Source organism: Hevea brasiliensis, chromosome 13, assembly GCF_030052815.1.
Source record: "Hevea brasiliensis isolate MT/VB/25A 57/8 chromosome 13, ASM3005281v1, whole genome shotgun sequence".
Lineage (NCBI taxonomy): Eukaryota > Viridiplantae > Streptophyta > Magnoliopsida > Malpighiales > Euphorbiaceae > Hevea > Hevea brasiliensis.
Window position 1 is genome coordinate 77,875,806 of NC_079505.1, and position 16,279 is coordinate 77,892,084.

Sequence of the window (16,279 nt, forward strand, 5' to 3'; positions counted from 1 at the left end):
TATATTCATGCTTAGGCAATTGAACTAAGTAAGAAATTGTTGAAAAATAAAACAAAATGATATGTTAAAGGACTACATGAAGTTCGGCCAGCCTAGGGTTGATGGGAATTGAAGTGTTTGATGAAGTTATAACATGATTTGGAGCTTGTGTAATATTGAATATATGATGTGAACATTGAATTGTATGAATTGGAGTTATTGATAAATTAGGGTTCTTGACCCTTAGGGTTTTGGAGGAAAAAATTTGAGAATTTGGCAATTGATGTAATGGAACCTAATTGAGGTTTGAAATGGTCATTTGGAGTCATTTGGAATGTGTTTGAATGGTTGGAATGGGATTGAAATGGTGAATGTGATGCTGCCTCAATAGAACAGTTTAACCTTGGTAAGCTCAAATGGCCATAACTGAAAATTGGCTGCTCCAATTGGTGTGAGGCCAATTGGAGATGAAAACTTAGACCCAAAGCTACAATTTTGATGAAGAAACCTTGCCCTAAAACCAAATACAAATTAGTGAATAGTTAAGTCAAATCTGGATTTAGGCACACTACCCTGTATAAAACTAATCATATGAACAATACTTGTTCTAATGGTCATAACTTGGTGTAGGAAGGTCCAAATGATCTGAATTTTATACCGATGGAAAGCTGAGACATAGCATTACAACTTTTATGAAGAACACAAACTAAAATTCTGATCATAACCCATCCAAAAAGTGAGTTACAATCAACACACCAAAACTACCAGAACCAAGAAAGTGCCCAGAATTCTAGGTGTGGACTAATCCAGTCAGCCTTAGAAAAATAGGCATAACTTGAGCTAAAAAACTCCAAATAGAGTGATTCAAAAAGGAAATTAAAGCTAAGACATTAAGAAACAACTTTGATGAAGGAAAGTTGGTCAAATTCCCACTATAAACAGACCAATGGAACAGTACAGACAAGTAACCCAAAACTGAAATTTTGAGATTTAACCCTAAGAGGCTTTGAATTTAATTTGGCAATCAATGCCAACAAAAATATGACTCAAAATGTGGTATGTGGGTGTAATTAGAATTAGCATATCTAATTAGTATGAAAAAGTCAATATGTTGACCAAATGGTCAAATAAATAGTAATCACAATTACACTAAGTACAAAGGACTCAATTTTATGGGATAAATTAAGTGTACAAAATTTAATTATTGAATTTATTAATTAGAAATAAATTGAATAGATATTAAAACACTCTAGTTATGTGTTTTAGTGGGAAAGGAGCCCTCCAAGGAAGGAGGAGGAATTGAACCAAGACAAACCTAGATAAGAGGTTTGTGCACAACTAATTCTTTTTTTTATTTTTCACTTCCAAATTAATTTGAATAAGTTTAATGTATGGTTTATGATTTTTGTTGTGTTGAGAATTTTTACTTATTGAATGAAATTGTATAAATTAAATATAAATTTTCTTATGCATTTAAGGATTTATTACATGATTAAAAGAATTTCAAATTTTAAGTTTGATATGTTGCCAACCTTGAGCATGAATTTATAATGATTAAATATGTTAATGGTTTGTAAACACTTTTATAAATAAAAATTGTTTGAAATATGATTTGAAACCACAGTTGACATGGTAATATGTTTTGAATTTTTATTAGTTTGTCTAGTGAGATATCTCCTCCACTAAATGGGGTGAGTTCCTTCCTCTCTAGCTTGCCAGTTGGGGAAGAGTTTGGATGAGTACTCATATATACTAGCTAGTCTTTGTTCCTCCCTTTTAGCTTCGGTTATTAGGAGAGTTTGAAATGTCGTAGTGTATAACACGACATCTATTATGAAATTTTGTGTCATTGGTCCAACTGTGTGAATTATTGGCAACAGCCTTTAAATTATGCATAATTTGATAATTTGTGATCGAAATAAATAATTTGTCAGTGATTTAAAAATATTGTATTGTTTCATGATTTAAAAGAAATGTAGATAAATAGTTACTATTTGATCAAAATGTTATTTAAATGAATAATTTGCATGATTAAAAATATTAATTTTTGAATGTCATAAATTTTGAAGGATTTAGAAATTTTAAATTTTTATTTGTTATGAGTTGTCAAAGCATAACTTATACTAAGTTTTAAATTATTAGTTTGTGCATCACTAAGTTCACCATTCAGCGATAGCTTTGTATGCTGTCGCAGGTGAAAGAAAATATAGAGCAGATGAGTGAGATTACTTGAAAACACAGTGAGACTATCTTCGGGTATATCATAGGTATACTCTTGTACATTAAATTTTGATGTAATTTTGTGATTATATATATATAATTTCATTCAAGCAGTTGTATCAACTCTTTTGTGATATATTTTTTTGATGTAAGCAAATACAAATTATTGTAATATTATCTTGAGATTTTATATACTTATAAAGTTTTGTACTACTAAATTTTTAATACTCCCATGAATGTAAATATTAATTTTGTTACCTTAATGAGATGTTTCAATGTTTGATTTAATTTAAACTGTGTATTGGGTTGCTTGTGCTGATTTGTAAAATAAAATTGAATACTGGAGTTGTGGTTGAAAAAATATATTGGGAGTGTTTTTCTTTTTAGGTTTTGAAGAACTGTTTTCTCAAAATACAGACGGCACTCTACCGAAATATTTGTAAAAATTGCGAAGATTTTAAATATCTAAAAGTTTGATTTATGTTTGGAATTCAAATAAAGATTTTTAATATCTGAAAAAAATTACTCACCAATTTAAAAATGAATGGAAATTATTTTAAAATCTGTTATAGTATATTTAATGGGTTACCGGTAGGTGAAGTTTGATAGTTCATTAGGTGTACTACGAGATCATGTTATACCTTACGGAGGGGTAAGATGTGACATGTTTTAGTGGTATCAGAGCTAGTTTTAAAGTAAATTTTAAACTGTGAATTTGAAATATTTTTTGATAAGTACAATTGCTCGAATGTTTGATACATATAGTACATTTACATCATAAATATGAACTAATGGGGAGAAATCTCCTTGTATAGGTTGTTCAGGAAATAGAAAATCCTATGAATAGATATGAACAAGGGGGATAAAAAGGTAGAGCAGTTTGATATAGCTGACGTACAAGGAGAGGCCCCAGTTACGTAGAGCGTTGGAGGTCCAGCTGCACCTGTCCCTGCTATACAAATTACTGCACAAATGGCCCAGCAAATGGCCATCTTCTTTCAACAAATGGCTAATAATCTGTCAGCCCAAGCCTAAGTACGAACCCAACCCCCACAAGAGCAACATAAAATAGAGAAGAGTGAGAAACCTATGGGTTAGAGTTCGAGTAGTAATTTGGGAAAGAGAAAAGATTTTGAGGGACCTCGAGCTCCTAAGTATGACAGAGGCGGATCTTCAAGGCAGAAGTGATCAAGAACCATTTGGCAAAGAACCAGAAGTTCCTACCCTATCCGTATCTGTGACGTTTGTGGAAAATTACATGGGGGTATTTGCTATAAAGTCATTGGAGCCTGCTACAATTGTGGTGGAATCGGGCATTACGCCCGAGATTATACTAGCGCACGTCGATTTATGCCACATATTACACCAGAGGAATCAGTCCAAGGTTCTTATTTTAGAGGCTCATTAATAGTCAGTAGGGGCAGAGGCAGAAGTAGAGACAACACTTCGAGTAATCCTAGCACAATGGACCAACCCGAGCAGAGGAATACACTAGAAAGAGTTTACGCCATGCATCGAGGGGAAGAAGCAGAGACTTCAAATGTAGTTGCCGGTATGTTCTTAACTTTTGAAAGGAATAATTATATACTATTTGATTCTGGCTCTACTTATTTATATGCTAATGCTAGAATTATATGTTCTACTGCTATTCCCTTGCATGGAAATAAATTTTGATGTGTTAATGATTAGTTTATTAGGATAAGAACTGCGATAATAAGCGTGACTAGAATTAGTTTTGGAAAATTTTGTTAGTGAGAGACATCTCCTAGACTATGATAAATTATAAAGTTAATTAGTGAGCCTAATTAGGTAAGGCAAGAGGACCTAAAAGTAAGTTGTAGTAATATATCTGCCCTAGATGAAAGCAAAGGTATTACTGCTGATAGATGTCAGTGGGTACCATAATCAAAATAAGTTTAAGATATTAGTGGATTTGAGAGAAATAAGATATAGGAAAGTTTGATCTATTGGGATGTATCATAGTAACTATGCAATATTCTTGATGTTTGTGCTGTAAGCTGCAGATTACAGTACTGACTTAGGATTTATTGTGTAGAGCTACGTACTACCCAATAGTACACAAGGATAAGAATAGTTGCAAATGGCTTTCGCTCTGGTACAAATATACCAGAATAGAATTTTATTACTAGAATTGAGTTTGAAAATCCTAATTCGGAATTTAAAAATCTATAATTAGAATATCAAAAGATCATGGTTGCAAGGTAGCGAGAGTTAACGACTCCATTACCCTAGCACGAATTACAGTATATCAGGAATTGTTATGGGACTAGAGATTTCAGTATAGTCAAAATTTAAAGATAATACCTATAGGGCTAAGTCATCCAGTCTCCGATATGGGGTTTATAGTTGTTTTGGTATTGCAATGGATCTTTTGCCCAAAGTTTAGTAAGGAACAATATTCTATTTGTGTAGCAATAAGACACAAAATATAATTTTATTACCCTGAAAGAGACAGGATGCTATGGATGATAATTATAACTTATAAAACAGTTAAGAAATCATATTCTACTGATAACAGTAATTCGATAGGAAATAGTTGGTCAAGTATTCCTTAGGAAGAACACAATTTTATTGTGCGGATCATAAGGATTAGACTAGGATTAGTGTGAAACTTTTGAATCGCATGGAAAAAAGGAGAGTCCGGTAGACTCCCTTCTTAAGGTTAAATAATTGTTTATGGTTCAATAAAAAAAAAAGGGTAATGATCACAAAACAGCGAAAATTAAGTTATAAGATATCGGTAGATAAAAGAAAATATAAAAGTAAAAATTTGAATAGTTGATTAAACGTGATAAAGAAATGTCACGAATATTGGAAGCATTAGCCAAAATGGTTAGAGGACCAATTCAGAGTAACATTGAAGTGTAGAGGATTTATTAGAAATAATGAGTACTAGCTCTTGACCTGACAATTGAGTCAAGAAAGAGAATAACACTGAATTGTGAGAGGAGATAAGGGAGTTAATTAAGGAACAAATTGAAAAGCCCATATTCAGATAAGATTGGGAAGACAAAGTAAACAAAAATTTTAAGATGTGTAATAATATTTTGAATTTTCTTATCAGGCAAGGGAGTGAATTAGTAAATAGTAAGTTAAATAAAAGTAAACAAGATTGTGCAAAATGGCACATAAGCCTAGGTCATAAATAAAGATGAAAAATAACGGTTATAGACCTATGGCCAATTATGAGATAAGCATTTCTCATATGATCGATGAAATTTCCTTATGAGGAAACATGAATTGAAGTATTAAATAGAATAACACTAAGAGAAGATTATAATTATACAAGCAAATTAAACGTTGCATTAGATTGTTAGAAGTCTTACATAGACTTAAAGGAAAGAAGATTATAAGATTATATAGAAAAGAGAAAGACTAAGTTCTCATTTCATAGGATCACACAGGGTCCTAGAAGGAGTAGATCCGTTAGCACACAGATTTGCTTATCTCTACAATTGAAATAAATTTAAATTTAACTTATAACGAGAAGCTCAGAAGGAACTTGGCACACGAGGTGAAGCAGTTGAGAAATAAATAAATATCATCGGTTAAAGTGTTATGGACCATCATTCGGACTATGAAGCCATATGGAAATGTGAGAGAGACATGAGAAAACAATACACATGACTATTTAAGGATTAACAATGAGTAAAATTTCGGGATGAAATTTCTTTTAAGGGAGGAGAGAATTGTAATACCCCTATATTAAGCAGTCTATGCATTCTATTGTTCCAATGACCAGTGTCTGTCCGGACAATCAGGATGTCTAGACATATGCTTATATCACCTAGAAAAACCCTGAACAAAAAATTAATAGTAATTACTAGAAGGTAAAATATAAATAAAAAAAGCAGAGCATAAAAAGTTAAATGAGCCGAGGGCCACAGCGATGGGTGACCGTACCGAAAGTGACTGCGAGGTCAGTTATAACCCTATTTTTGTACGGGGCATTGTGGCACCACAATCCTAGAAAAAATTGTGAAGCTAGAGAAAATGTGAAAATCATTGAAAAAGGTTGAGAACTAGATCAAATAATTAGGTCAGAGTTCTAGAAGAAATATTGAATTATTGGCAAACCAGATCAGATCGGCGAGGGGCAAATTAGTCAATTCACCCTTAGAGGTGACTCATGGCCTAACTGTCCAATAAAATGTGAGAAATTAAAATTTCAAAATATAGATTTAAATTAAAGAAGTATGAAGAAAATAAAGGAAAAGAAAAGAAGTTAAAAAGAGAATTATGACATCACCCAATGACCTAGGCATGACTTTAAAATAATTATCAATTTATTTAATTATTTGACTAAGTCAACATAAGAGATAAATGCACATAAATTAAAAAAAAAAAAACAAAAGTTACTCTTCTTCTACAAGTTGGCCGGCCACCCCTCTCACTTCTCTCTTTCTTCATTTCATCTTCCACCATTAACAACCATACCCAAGCTTCCATAAACCCTCATTCTAGCCATAAATCCCATAGTCTCCTTAATTAAACCTTGTCTTTGAGTCTTGAAAAGAAGATTGGAGCAAGAAAGAAAAGGAAAAATTGAAGAAACAAAGACTTGGAAAATCCAACAAAAAGGTTAGTGATGAATTTTCCAATTTCCTCTTTATATTCATGCTTAGGCAATTGAACAAAGTAAGAAATTGTTGAAAATTGAAACAAAATGATATGTTAAAGGACTACATGAATTTCGGCCAACCTAGGGTTGATGGGAATTGGAGTGTTTGATGAAGTTATAACATGACTTGGAGCTTGTGTAATGTTGAATATATGATGTGAACATTGAATTGTATGAATTGGAGTTATTGATAAATTAGAGTTTTTGACCCTTAGGGTTTTGGAGGAAAAAAATTTGAGAATTTGGTAATTGATGTAATGGAACCTAATTGAGATTTGAAATGGTCATTTGGAGTCATTTGGAATGTGTTTGAATGGTTGGAATGGGATTGAAATGGTGAATGTGGTGCTGCCTCAATTGAGCAGTTTGACCTTGGTAAGCTCAAATGGCCATAACTAAAAATTGGTTGCTCCAATTGGTGTGAGGCTAATTGGAGATGAAAATTTAGACCCAAAGCTACAATTTTTGGTGAAGAAATCTTACCCTAAAACCAAACACAAATTGGTGAAAAGTTATGTCAAATCCGGATTTAGGCACACTGCCCTATACAAAACTGACCATATGAACAATACTTGTTCTAATGGTCATAACTTGGTGTAGGAAGATCCAAATGACCTGAATTTTATACCGATGGAAAGCTAAGACATAGCACTACAACTTTTATGAAGAATACAAACTCAAATTCTGACCATAACCCATCCAAAAAGTGAGCTGAATTTAACACACAAAAACTGCTAGAACCAAGAAAGTGCTCAGAATTCTGGGTTTAGATTAATCCGGTCAGCCTTAGAAAAATAGGCATAACTTGAGTAACAAACTCCAAATGGAGTGATTCAAAAAGGGAATTAAAGCTAAGACATTAAGGAACAACTTTGATGAAGGAAAATTAGCCAAATTCCCAATGTAGACAGACCAATGGAACAATACAAACAAATAACCAAAAACTGAAATTTTGAGATTTAACCCTAATAGGCTTTGAATTTAATTGGGCAATCAATGCTAACAAAAATATGACTCAAAATGTGGTATGTGGGTGTAATTAGAATTAGCATATCTAATTAATATGAAAAAGTCAATATTTTGACCAAATGGTCAAATGAATAGTAATCAGAATTACACTAAGTACAAAAGACTTAATTTTATGGGATAAATTAAGTATACAAAATTTAATTATTGAATTTATTAATTAGAAATAAATTGAATAGATATTGAAACACTCTAGTTATGTGTTAGTGGGAAACGAGCCCTCCAAGGAAGGTGGAGGAATTGAATCAAGACAAGACTAGATAAGAGGTTTGTGCATAACTAACTCTTTTTGTTATTTTTCACTTCCAAATTGATTTGAATAAGTTTATTATATGATTTATGATTTTTGTTGTGTTGAGAATTTTAACTTATTGAATGAAATTGTATAAATTAAATATAAATTTTCTTATGCATTTAAGGATTTATTGCATGATTTTGAGAATTTCAAATTTTAAGTTTGATGTGTTGCCAACCTTGAGCTTAAATTTATAATGATTAAATATGTTAATGGTTTGTAAACACTTTTGTAAATAGAAATTATTTGAAATATGATTTGAAATCACAGTTGACATGGCAATATGTTTTGAATTCTCATTAGCTTGTCTAGTGAGATATCTCCTCCACTAGATAGAGTGAGTTCCTTTCTCTCTGGCTTACCAGTTGGGGAAGAGTTTGGATGAGTACTCATATATACTAGCTAGTCTTTGTTCCTCCCTTTTAGCCTCGGTTATTGGGAGAGCTTGAAATGACGTGGTGTACAACACGGCATCTATTATGAAATTTTGTGTCATTGGTCCAACTGTGTGAATTGTTGGCAATGCCCTTTAAATTATGCATAATTTGATAAATTGTTATCGAAATAAATAATTTGTCAGTGATTCAAAAATATTGTATTGTTTCATGATTTAAAAGAAATATAGATAAATAGTTACTATTTGATCAAAATGTTATTCAAATGAATAATTTGTATGATTGAAAATATTAATTTTTGAATGTCATGAATTTTGAAGGATTTAGAAATTTTAAATTTTTATTTGTTATGAGTTGTCAAAGCATAACTTGTACTAAGTTTTAAATTATTAGTTTGTGCACCACTGAGTTCATCACTCAGTGCTAACTTTGTATGCTGTCGCAGGTGAAAGAAGATATAGAGCAGAGGAGTGAGATTACTTGAAGACACAGTGAGACTATCTTCGGGTATATCATAGGTATACCCTTGTCCATTAGATTTTGATGTAATTTTGTGATTATATACATATAATTTCATTCAAACAATTGTATCAACTCTTTTGTAATATATTTTTTGGATGTAAGCAAATACAAATTATTGTAATATTATCTTGAGATTTTATGTACTTATAAAGTTTTATACTACTAAATTTTTAATACTCCCATGAATGTAAATATTAATTTGGTTACCTTAATGAGATGTTTTAATATTTGATTTTATTTAAACTGTGTATTGGGTTGCTTGTATTGATTTGTAAAATGAAATTGAATAATAGAGTTGTGGTTGAGAAAATATATTGGGAGTGTTTTTCTTTTTAGGTTTTGAAGAACTGTTTTCTCAAAATACAGACGGCATTTTACCAAATTTTTGGTAAAAATTGAGGAGATTTTAAATAGCTAAAAATTTGATTTATATTTGGACTTCAAATAAAGGTTTTTAATATTTGAAAAAAATTAGTCATCAATTTAAAACTGAGCGGAAATTGTTTTAAAATCCCGTGTAGTATATTTAATGGGTTACCAGTAGGTGAAGTTCGGTAGTTCATTAGGTGTACTACGGGATAATGTTATGCCTTACGGAGGGGTAATGTGTGACAAATATAATGAGTGAGTTTCATGCAATTATAAAAATAATGCATGTGCATCGAATATCCTTAATAACTTTCCATTAAAAAGTATCAAATAATTTCTATTTTAAGAGTGCAAGTCAAAATTCAAGTCTCATTAATGCTAAAAGAACTCCATTTCTCAGCACTAAATAAGAATAAATATTTCATGAGAATGCATTTATGCATTTTTATATATATATATATATAGAAGACTTGGCTTCTATAATGATGATTTATATCTGTCATATATCAGAATATTGACATGGAGAATTCCTAAGGGATATAATCTTTCTTATTTGGAGTAATATCCATGTGAAAATAAAAGATAGAAATTTTTTGTCTTCTTTAGGACAAATTTTTATATAAAAATTTGATTCACCATCAATAAAAAATAAGCCACATAAAATATTTTATAACAAACTAAATTTGCTTAAAATTTTCACCACATTTGTGAGAATTATTATATACGCTCGGAGTATTAAATATAGTATTTTTTTAAAGAGAAAAAAAAATAAATTTTCTTGATTTTAGAGAAGCGAAATCCATATATTTAAAGATAAAATGTCCATGATAAGATGTCCATGCACTAAGTGTACTAAATAATTTCTTCCTTATTTAGACTGAATTTCTTACAAAGGATAGGAAACTAAAACATGACTATTCAGTTCATAGCTTTTAGAATCACATGCAACATTTTTTTTATGTAACTACAAAAAAAATATATAAAAAAAATAGATATTAACCCTATTTTGAATACAACGCGATTTATTAATATATCATATTGTATTATATAATATAATTTTTATAATTAATATGTTTAAAAAATGATATGGTATAAGATAATTTAATATATGGCAGAATAATTATAAAAATTACTAAAATACTCTTATTATTGTCTTAAATATATAAACGGGTATTGTATAAAGTGAAAATATAAAAATTTAAAATCATCTCAAGCTACCGTTTTGTTGATTTGAAAATCTGTGGTGAAACCATCATTTTACAACTCTACAATCACCATTTTCAGGAATAATTTAAATAAACAACATACAATATGAAATTATGATAAAACTATCATCTAAATAAGAGGTAAATTATGTACATTTAATCTAATGCAGTAACATGGTTTCTTTGAACAACAGATAATTATTGCAAAACAATTGAAATTTGCCATATTAATGGTGATAAAGTAATTATACATAAGCTTTTCCTCTGCAATATTTTTCTAGAGAAGAAGTCTGATTCTCAAAATTTCTCAATTTTCTATTTTGTTATATTTCACCATAGCATCTCCAAGGCATGCATTAGTGGATTTTGCTAAATCCAGCAAAATGGTACTTTAGTTTTTTTGCTTTATTATTTTAGGTTTCTTCAATGAATTTGACTACAGTTTTGAACTGGAACAGACAGTCACAAAGAAAATTAGGTGGAGCAATAGGCTGTCTTGTCTCAACCAACCCAAACATAGGAAAATGAAATTAAGCTTCAATAAAAGATCAAACACTTGGATTGAAATGGTTGATTGCTCGCTTATTATATGAAAGCCATAACATAATTAAGCATCATTATAAGAGAAATTAAAGAGTCTTGAAACTGAGTACACTTGTCATCATCATTTATGCGTAGAATCTATATGTGGAGGCATCAGTGACAATATTCCGGAATCCACCAATTGTAGATGCTACCATTATGAACACTCCAGTGAATATGGAAGCCTGATGGAAAAAAAAAAAAAAATCCAGTTAATAGAAAATTTTCATGGGTAAATTAAATTTTAGTTAAATTCATGTTGTATATATATTTTTTCTAGTTTTTCTGATTACCCAGTTGATAAACCATTTGGTGCTCAATCTCTCAGGTTTCTTGATTATCAGCCACATTATGCTAGGGAGCTGCAACAAATATTAATGGTCATAATATAATTACAATAGTAATTAAAGTGTTTAATAAACAAGAGATGAATGCTTACAAAATATGATGTAGGAGCAAAACCAAATCCCCCAAAGAAACCAAGAAGATCTCCAAAAAAAGGGAAGGTGACTCCGATGAACAGTGTCAATGCTGAAAGAGTTAGAAGAGATATTTAGCAATAGGAGTCATGAATTTTTGGAAAGCTTGGTAGTAAGAACCTTACCTACATAAGCTGATCGAGTTACAAGTCTAAGTGCAATTCCTGGTGGGAAGTTCAATCTCTTTATCATCATCCTCTCCAGCATTGCGAAAACAGGCATAGCATAGACCTACAAATCTTTCTATTGTTATGTCCAACAGACTGCTCAAACAATGAGTTTTAACTTAACGACATTAGAATTGCTTTCAGACCTATAAGTTAATTTATTAGTTTAAATTTCAATCAAAGCCCTATAAATACTCACCTGGTAGCTTCCAATGACATGAACAACCACCATTAAATTAGCAGAGGCGATAAGCCATCCAGGTCTTTTGAGTGCCATAAGCACATTATCATCAACATCTTGTCCAAATGCCCAATAGCCTATAAGGGCAACAGGGAAATAGCAAATTGCATTGATGAAATAAGCACCTATTGCACCTTTCCACATGGGTATTTTTGAAGGCTTCTCAGGAGTTGATGGAATTGTAGCCTGGATTTCTAGCACAACTGCGTGCCCAGCAAATGCAAAAGAAATTTGACCCAAAGCATTAAACACACGAAACATGTAGTCAGCTGTGCTGGTGTGTTTGTATGCATAGCTCACATTATTAATCTGACCATGACCTAAGCAACCTACCCAGGCTATAGTTGAATAGCTGCAATAACAAACGAATTTCAGTAAGAATATATGTGAATAGACAATAATAAAACTCCTGGTCCTGCAGTAAATCACAGAAGTTCAGTATCAGAAGATTTTGAAGTGGCAGAGTATCTAACTTTCAATAATTCGTGCTTACTGATGTCTTAGAATTCACCACCCAACCATCATATCTCCTCTCAATTTATCCAAATGGCTTATGTATGACAAAATGAAATTCTAGTTGGGTGGCTCGCACCATAATTAATCAAGTTCAGCACTTCACCTCATGTTTAACAAGTTTGTAAGGATGCACCACTACTCCACTAGTAGTTTCTTCAACAAGATTTTCTTCCATTCTTGAAGGGGAAAAAACTTCTCTTTGGGCCGCTTAATTAATTAATTTATTTATTTATTTATTTTCCATGTTTAATTAGTTGGTAGATCTTGCTTCTAAATCAAATAGCCTGTCATGTTTTCACTTTGTGGGTACAGACACAGTATTAATCGAACCAATTAAAATTTTTCGCATATCTCTAAAAATAATAATCGAATTAAAATGAATTGAAATTAAAATAAAATTGAATATAACCGAAGCTAAAAATATTCAATCCGTTATTAATTAAGATTAAATTAATAAAAAAATATAATATAACTAATAATATATTAATAAAAATATATTTATAATTATCTTTTATTTATAAAAATAAAAATAAGCAATATAACATATTTTAATAAAATAATTATAAATCAGATAATATTAATAGAAGTATAAATGATATATTATTAATAAAATTATAATATATATTTTTTTATTAATAAAATTCAATTATTTTGAATTAATTTATTTGTGAAAAATATTTAAAATTAAATCAAATAAAAAACTTAACATCCCTCATCCAAATAAAATTTAATCCCAATAATAATCCAGTACTTCAAGAATATGCACCTGAGGGACATGATTGCTGCCGCTAAAGAAACACCAGCCACAGAATTAAAATTGGGAAGCTGAGACAGGAAGAAGTGAATGCCACCAAATATCAAAATCCAGTAAGATTGCCTGATAGGTGTGCAAGTGGCACAGGCCATCTCCATGAACTTCTTCAGACATTTCCCTCCAGTAACCATGTACACAATATCACACCCAACTTGAACAATCAATTGCTGTGGCAGTACAATCCACGGGCCGAGTTTTGGCCCAAAAGCATGTCTACCAAGATCGATATAACGATCAAATCGAGTCCCAGGAACGCATTCATGGAGCTGTATCATTTGCCACATTGTGTTCAAGGTCATGCACCAAGATAACGCTAGAACCATTGTCCCTGGACCCCTGAGAAAGGAAATGATCAAAAGAATATAAATATATACTTTTCTTCTGGTTCTCATAAATTTCAGTTTTTTGTCCAAGAGATAATTACTGTCAGTTGAGGTGTATATACCAGCCTAAGTAAGCCATGGCATAGGGCAAACTGAGAACACCTGCACCGATCATGGCTGTGACAGTGTGAAAAGTTGAGTACCACCATTTGGCTCGGCGAGCGGGATCGCCTTCCGTCCATTTCTCGACAGACGACTGCTCTTCCTGTTTGATTAGATTTCAAAAATAAAACAGGTCACTGAATGATTAAGAAATTTTGTGAAACAATATAATCTAGTGGTTATTATTTAGAGAAACCAGGATGGTCTTATATTCTAACCTTGGAAAGGGGAGGAGAAGTTGAAACCATTTTGGCAGCCAAAGACAACGCGGTCTTGAAGATCCCCTCAACGTGGGAGTTCAGTGACATGTATTAGTGGCCTGGTGGCGCAAATTTTTATTGGAATAAAGATATGAAAAGAAAATTTTCTTTGGTTCAGTTTTGGGGCTCCCCCTGGATCTTTCTAGTCCCATCTCAGAGGATTGCTCTTTCAGCAGTTACAGTAATGCAAAGAAAATGGGGAATCTTTTTGCATAGTTAAAGTGGCATTAGATCCGCCCACCAACAACTCGTCAATGGGTTTGTGCCATTTAAAAAAGATTTAACTTTTATAATACACATTTTAACTTCCTAAGCTAGTAAAGCATGAAGAGACAACTTTCAAGCAAAATGCATAAAAGGGTTGTGAATGCAGTCTATGATTTAGAAAGTATTCGTAGCAATCCACTTTTAACTTCCCTCTTTTAAATAAAATTAAACCATCTTAGGATTGCGTAATTTTTAGACTTAGAGACAATGATGGGAAGTTTTTGTTGGTTGGTGATTTGGATCCATTCCAAAATCATTACACTGATCACATTTGCTTTATGAAAGGGCCATAGTATGATTAAAGGAAGAAGGGGATACCTTCTTGTCATTTGAATGTTGGTGGGGTCATATTCTTCACCTGTGATGAAAGTGTCCCCAGTAGCTTTGGGGGCCGAAAGATGACTGATAGACACTTTATCCCTCGAAAATATAAGATGAAATACCACTTCTCCATAAAAAATTTAACATTAATTGTCACTTATACATCACTTTGATTATGGCATTACAACTGCAACTTTTGTGCAACTAGATAGAACCACTTGTGAAATTAGGGTCCATCTTTGTGGTCCAATCCTTTAAAGAAAACAGAAGCTCTCTCATGTTTTTCTTGCAGCAGCCCTTAATTTTTATTTCGTAATGATCTCTTGTAGGAGCTTATTTGGAGTCACTATCCCATTGAATTCTTGCCTCCCAGAACCATAACAGCACAGTGCTTCACTGTGATGTTTTTTCTGTTCAAACTGTAGATGGAGTAACCAAGTAGAAAACTTTGTTTATTTTTATGTCAAACAAACAAGTGTACTATTAGCAGCAATCAGGATCTCAAGAGAACTAGGAGTTAAAGACAAATTCTAATATCTTCTACTCTATTAGCTTCCCTCCTTATGAACCTAAAATTGGACATTAGTTTGAGATGGTAGATCTTGATCTTTACTACAGCAGCAATTTCCTATGGAACAGGTAATTCATGTTAATATATAATGATAGAGATGTGTCCGTTATAAGGAAACCCTTGTCTATACCAACACACCCAGTGACACAAGGCGATGTGTCCAAACTGCTTACTCTCATATTTAGCACTACATCTAGATTTTAAAATTTTTATTCGATATAACCGTTGTATATACAACGGTTTAATCATAATAATTAATTATGGTGTGATCCACTGTAATCAATGAAACTGTTATATATATATATCGATTGAAATTTTTTTGGATTTCGATGTAATGCATACTTAAGTAGGCACATCCCCATATTTATGTCAAAAGGATTCACTGGAACCTTCCTCATTTACTTGGACTTGGGATCGACTATACTTTATTAAGCTCATGCAGCCGAGTTCTTCATATTTATTTAGTGATGAGAGTAAAAAATAATTTTCTACAAGAAAATAATCATTATCAAAGTTTTTTAATATGTAAATTTAAATTGAATAACATAAATTAAATTCATTTATTCAAACAACAGTTAATCATTAAATTAAATAAAAAATAGAAAGAATTAATTAATTAATTAGTGAGTAATTAATATTAATGATTCAATTGAAAAAAAAAGAAAAAAAAATCTAATGTAATGATTAATTATATATTACTCATGTGATTGTATGCAAATATGTTACATGGAAAGACAAATAAATTATAAATGGATATAATTAATTATAGTTTTTAATTTAAAAAAATTGTTTGATAATCACAATATTTTGTGATCCATCTGTATAAATCAAAGGTATTATATAATTTCTCTAATGACTGGGGGTGTTGAGGATAAAAAGTAAAGAGAAGAAAAGGGTGTTTAATTAATTAGATGAGAAGGGAA

General features: G+C 31.4%; 1 protein-coding gene across 1 annotated transcript; it reads right to left on the minus strand.

Annotated features, from left to right (window-relative positions):
* Positions 1-11,209: 11,209 nt before the first annotated feature.
* LOC110653855 (lysine histidine transporter-like 6) lies at positions 11,210-14,573 on the minus strand. Its single transcript, XM_021809663.2, has 8 exons — positions 14,156-14,573; positions 13,898-14,040; positions 13,405-13,788; positions 12,081-12,474; positions 11,840-11,945; positions 11,675-11,766; positions 11,529-11,597; positions 11,210-11,420 (listed from the first exon to the last, which is right to left on the minus strand). Exons 1-8 carry the CDS (start codon positions 14,243-14,245, stop codon positions 11,322-11,324), a joined length of 1,377 nt encoding a protein of 458 aa, XP_021665355.2. The 5' UTR covers positions 14,246-14,573; the 3' UTR covers positions 11,210-11,321.
* Between the last annotated feature and the right edge of the window lie 1,706 nt (positions 14,574-16,279).

Excerpts from the sequence above, each read along its gene's own strand:
- LOC110653855 (XM_021809663.2), bottom strand. The coding sequence starts at position 14,245 with ATGTCACTGAACTCCCACGTTGAGGGGATCTTCAAGACCGCGTTGTCT. Across the intron at positions 11,946-12,080 it reads ATGTCATTGGAAGCTACCAG|GTCTATGCTATGCCTGTTTT; the intron begins GTGAGTATTTAT and ends AAAGATTTGTAG. Across the intron at positions 11,598-11,674 it reads TTGCTCCTACATCATATTTT|CTCCCTAGCATAATGTGGCT; the intron begins GTAAGCATTCAT and ends TATTTGTTGCAG.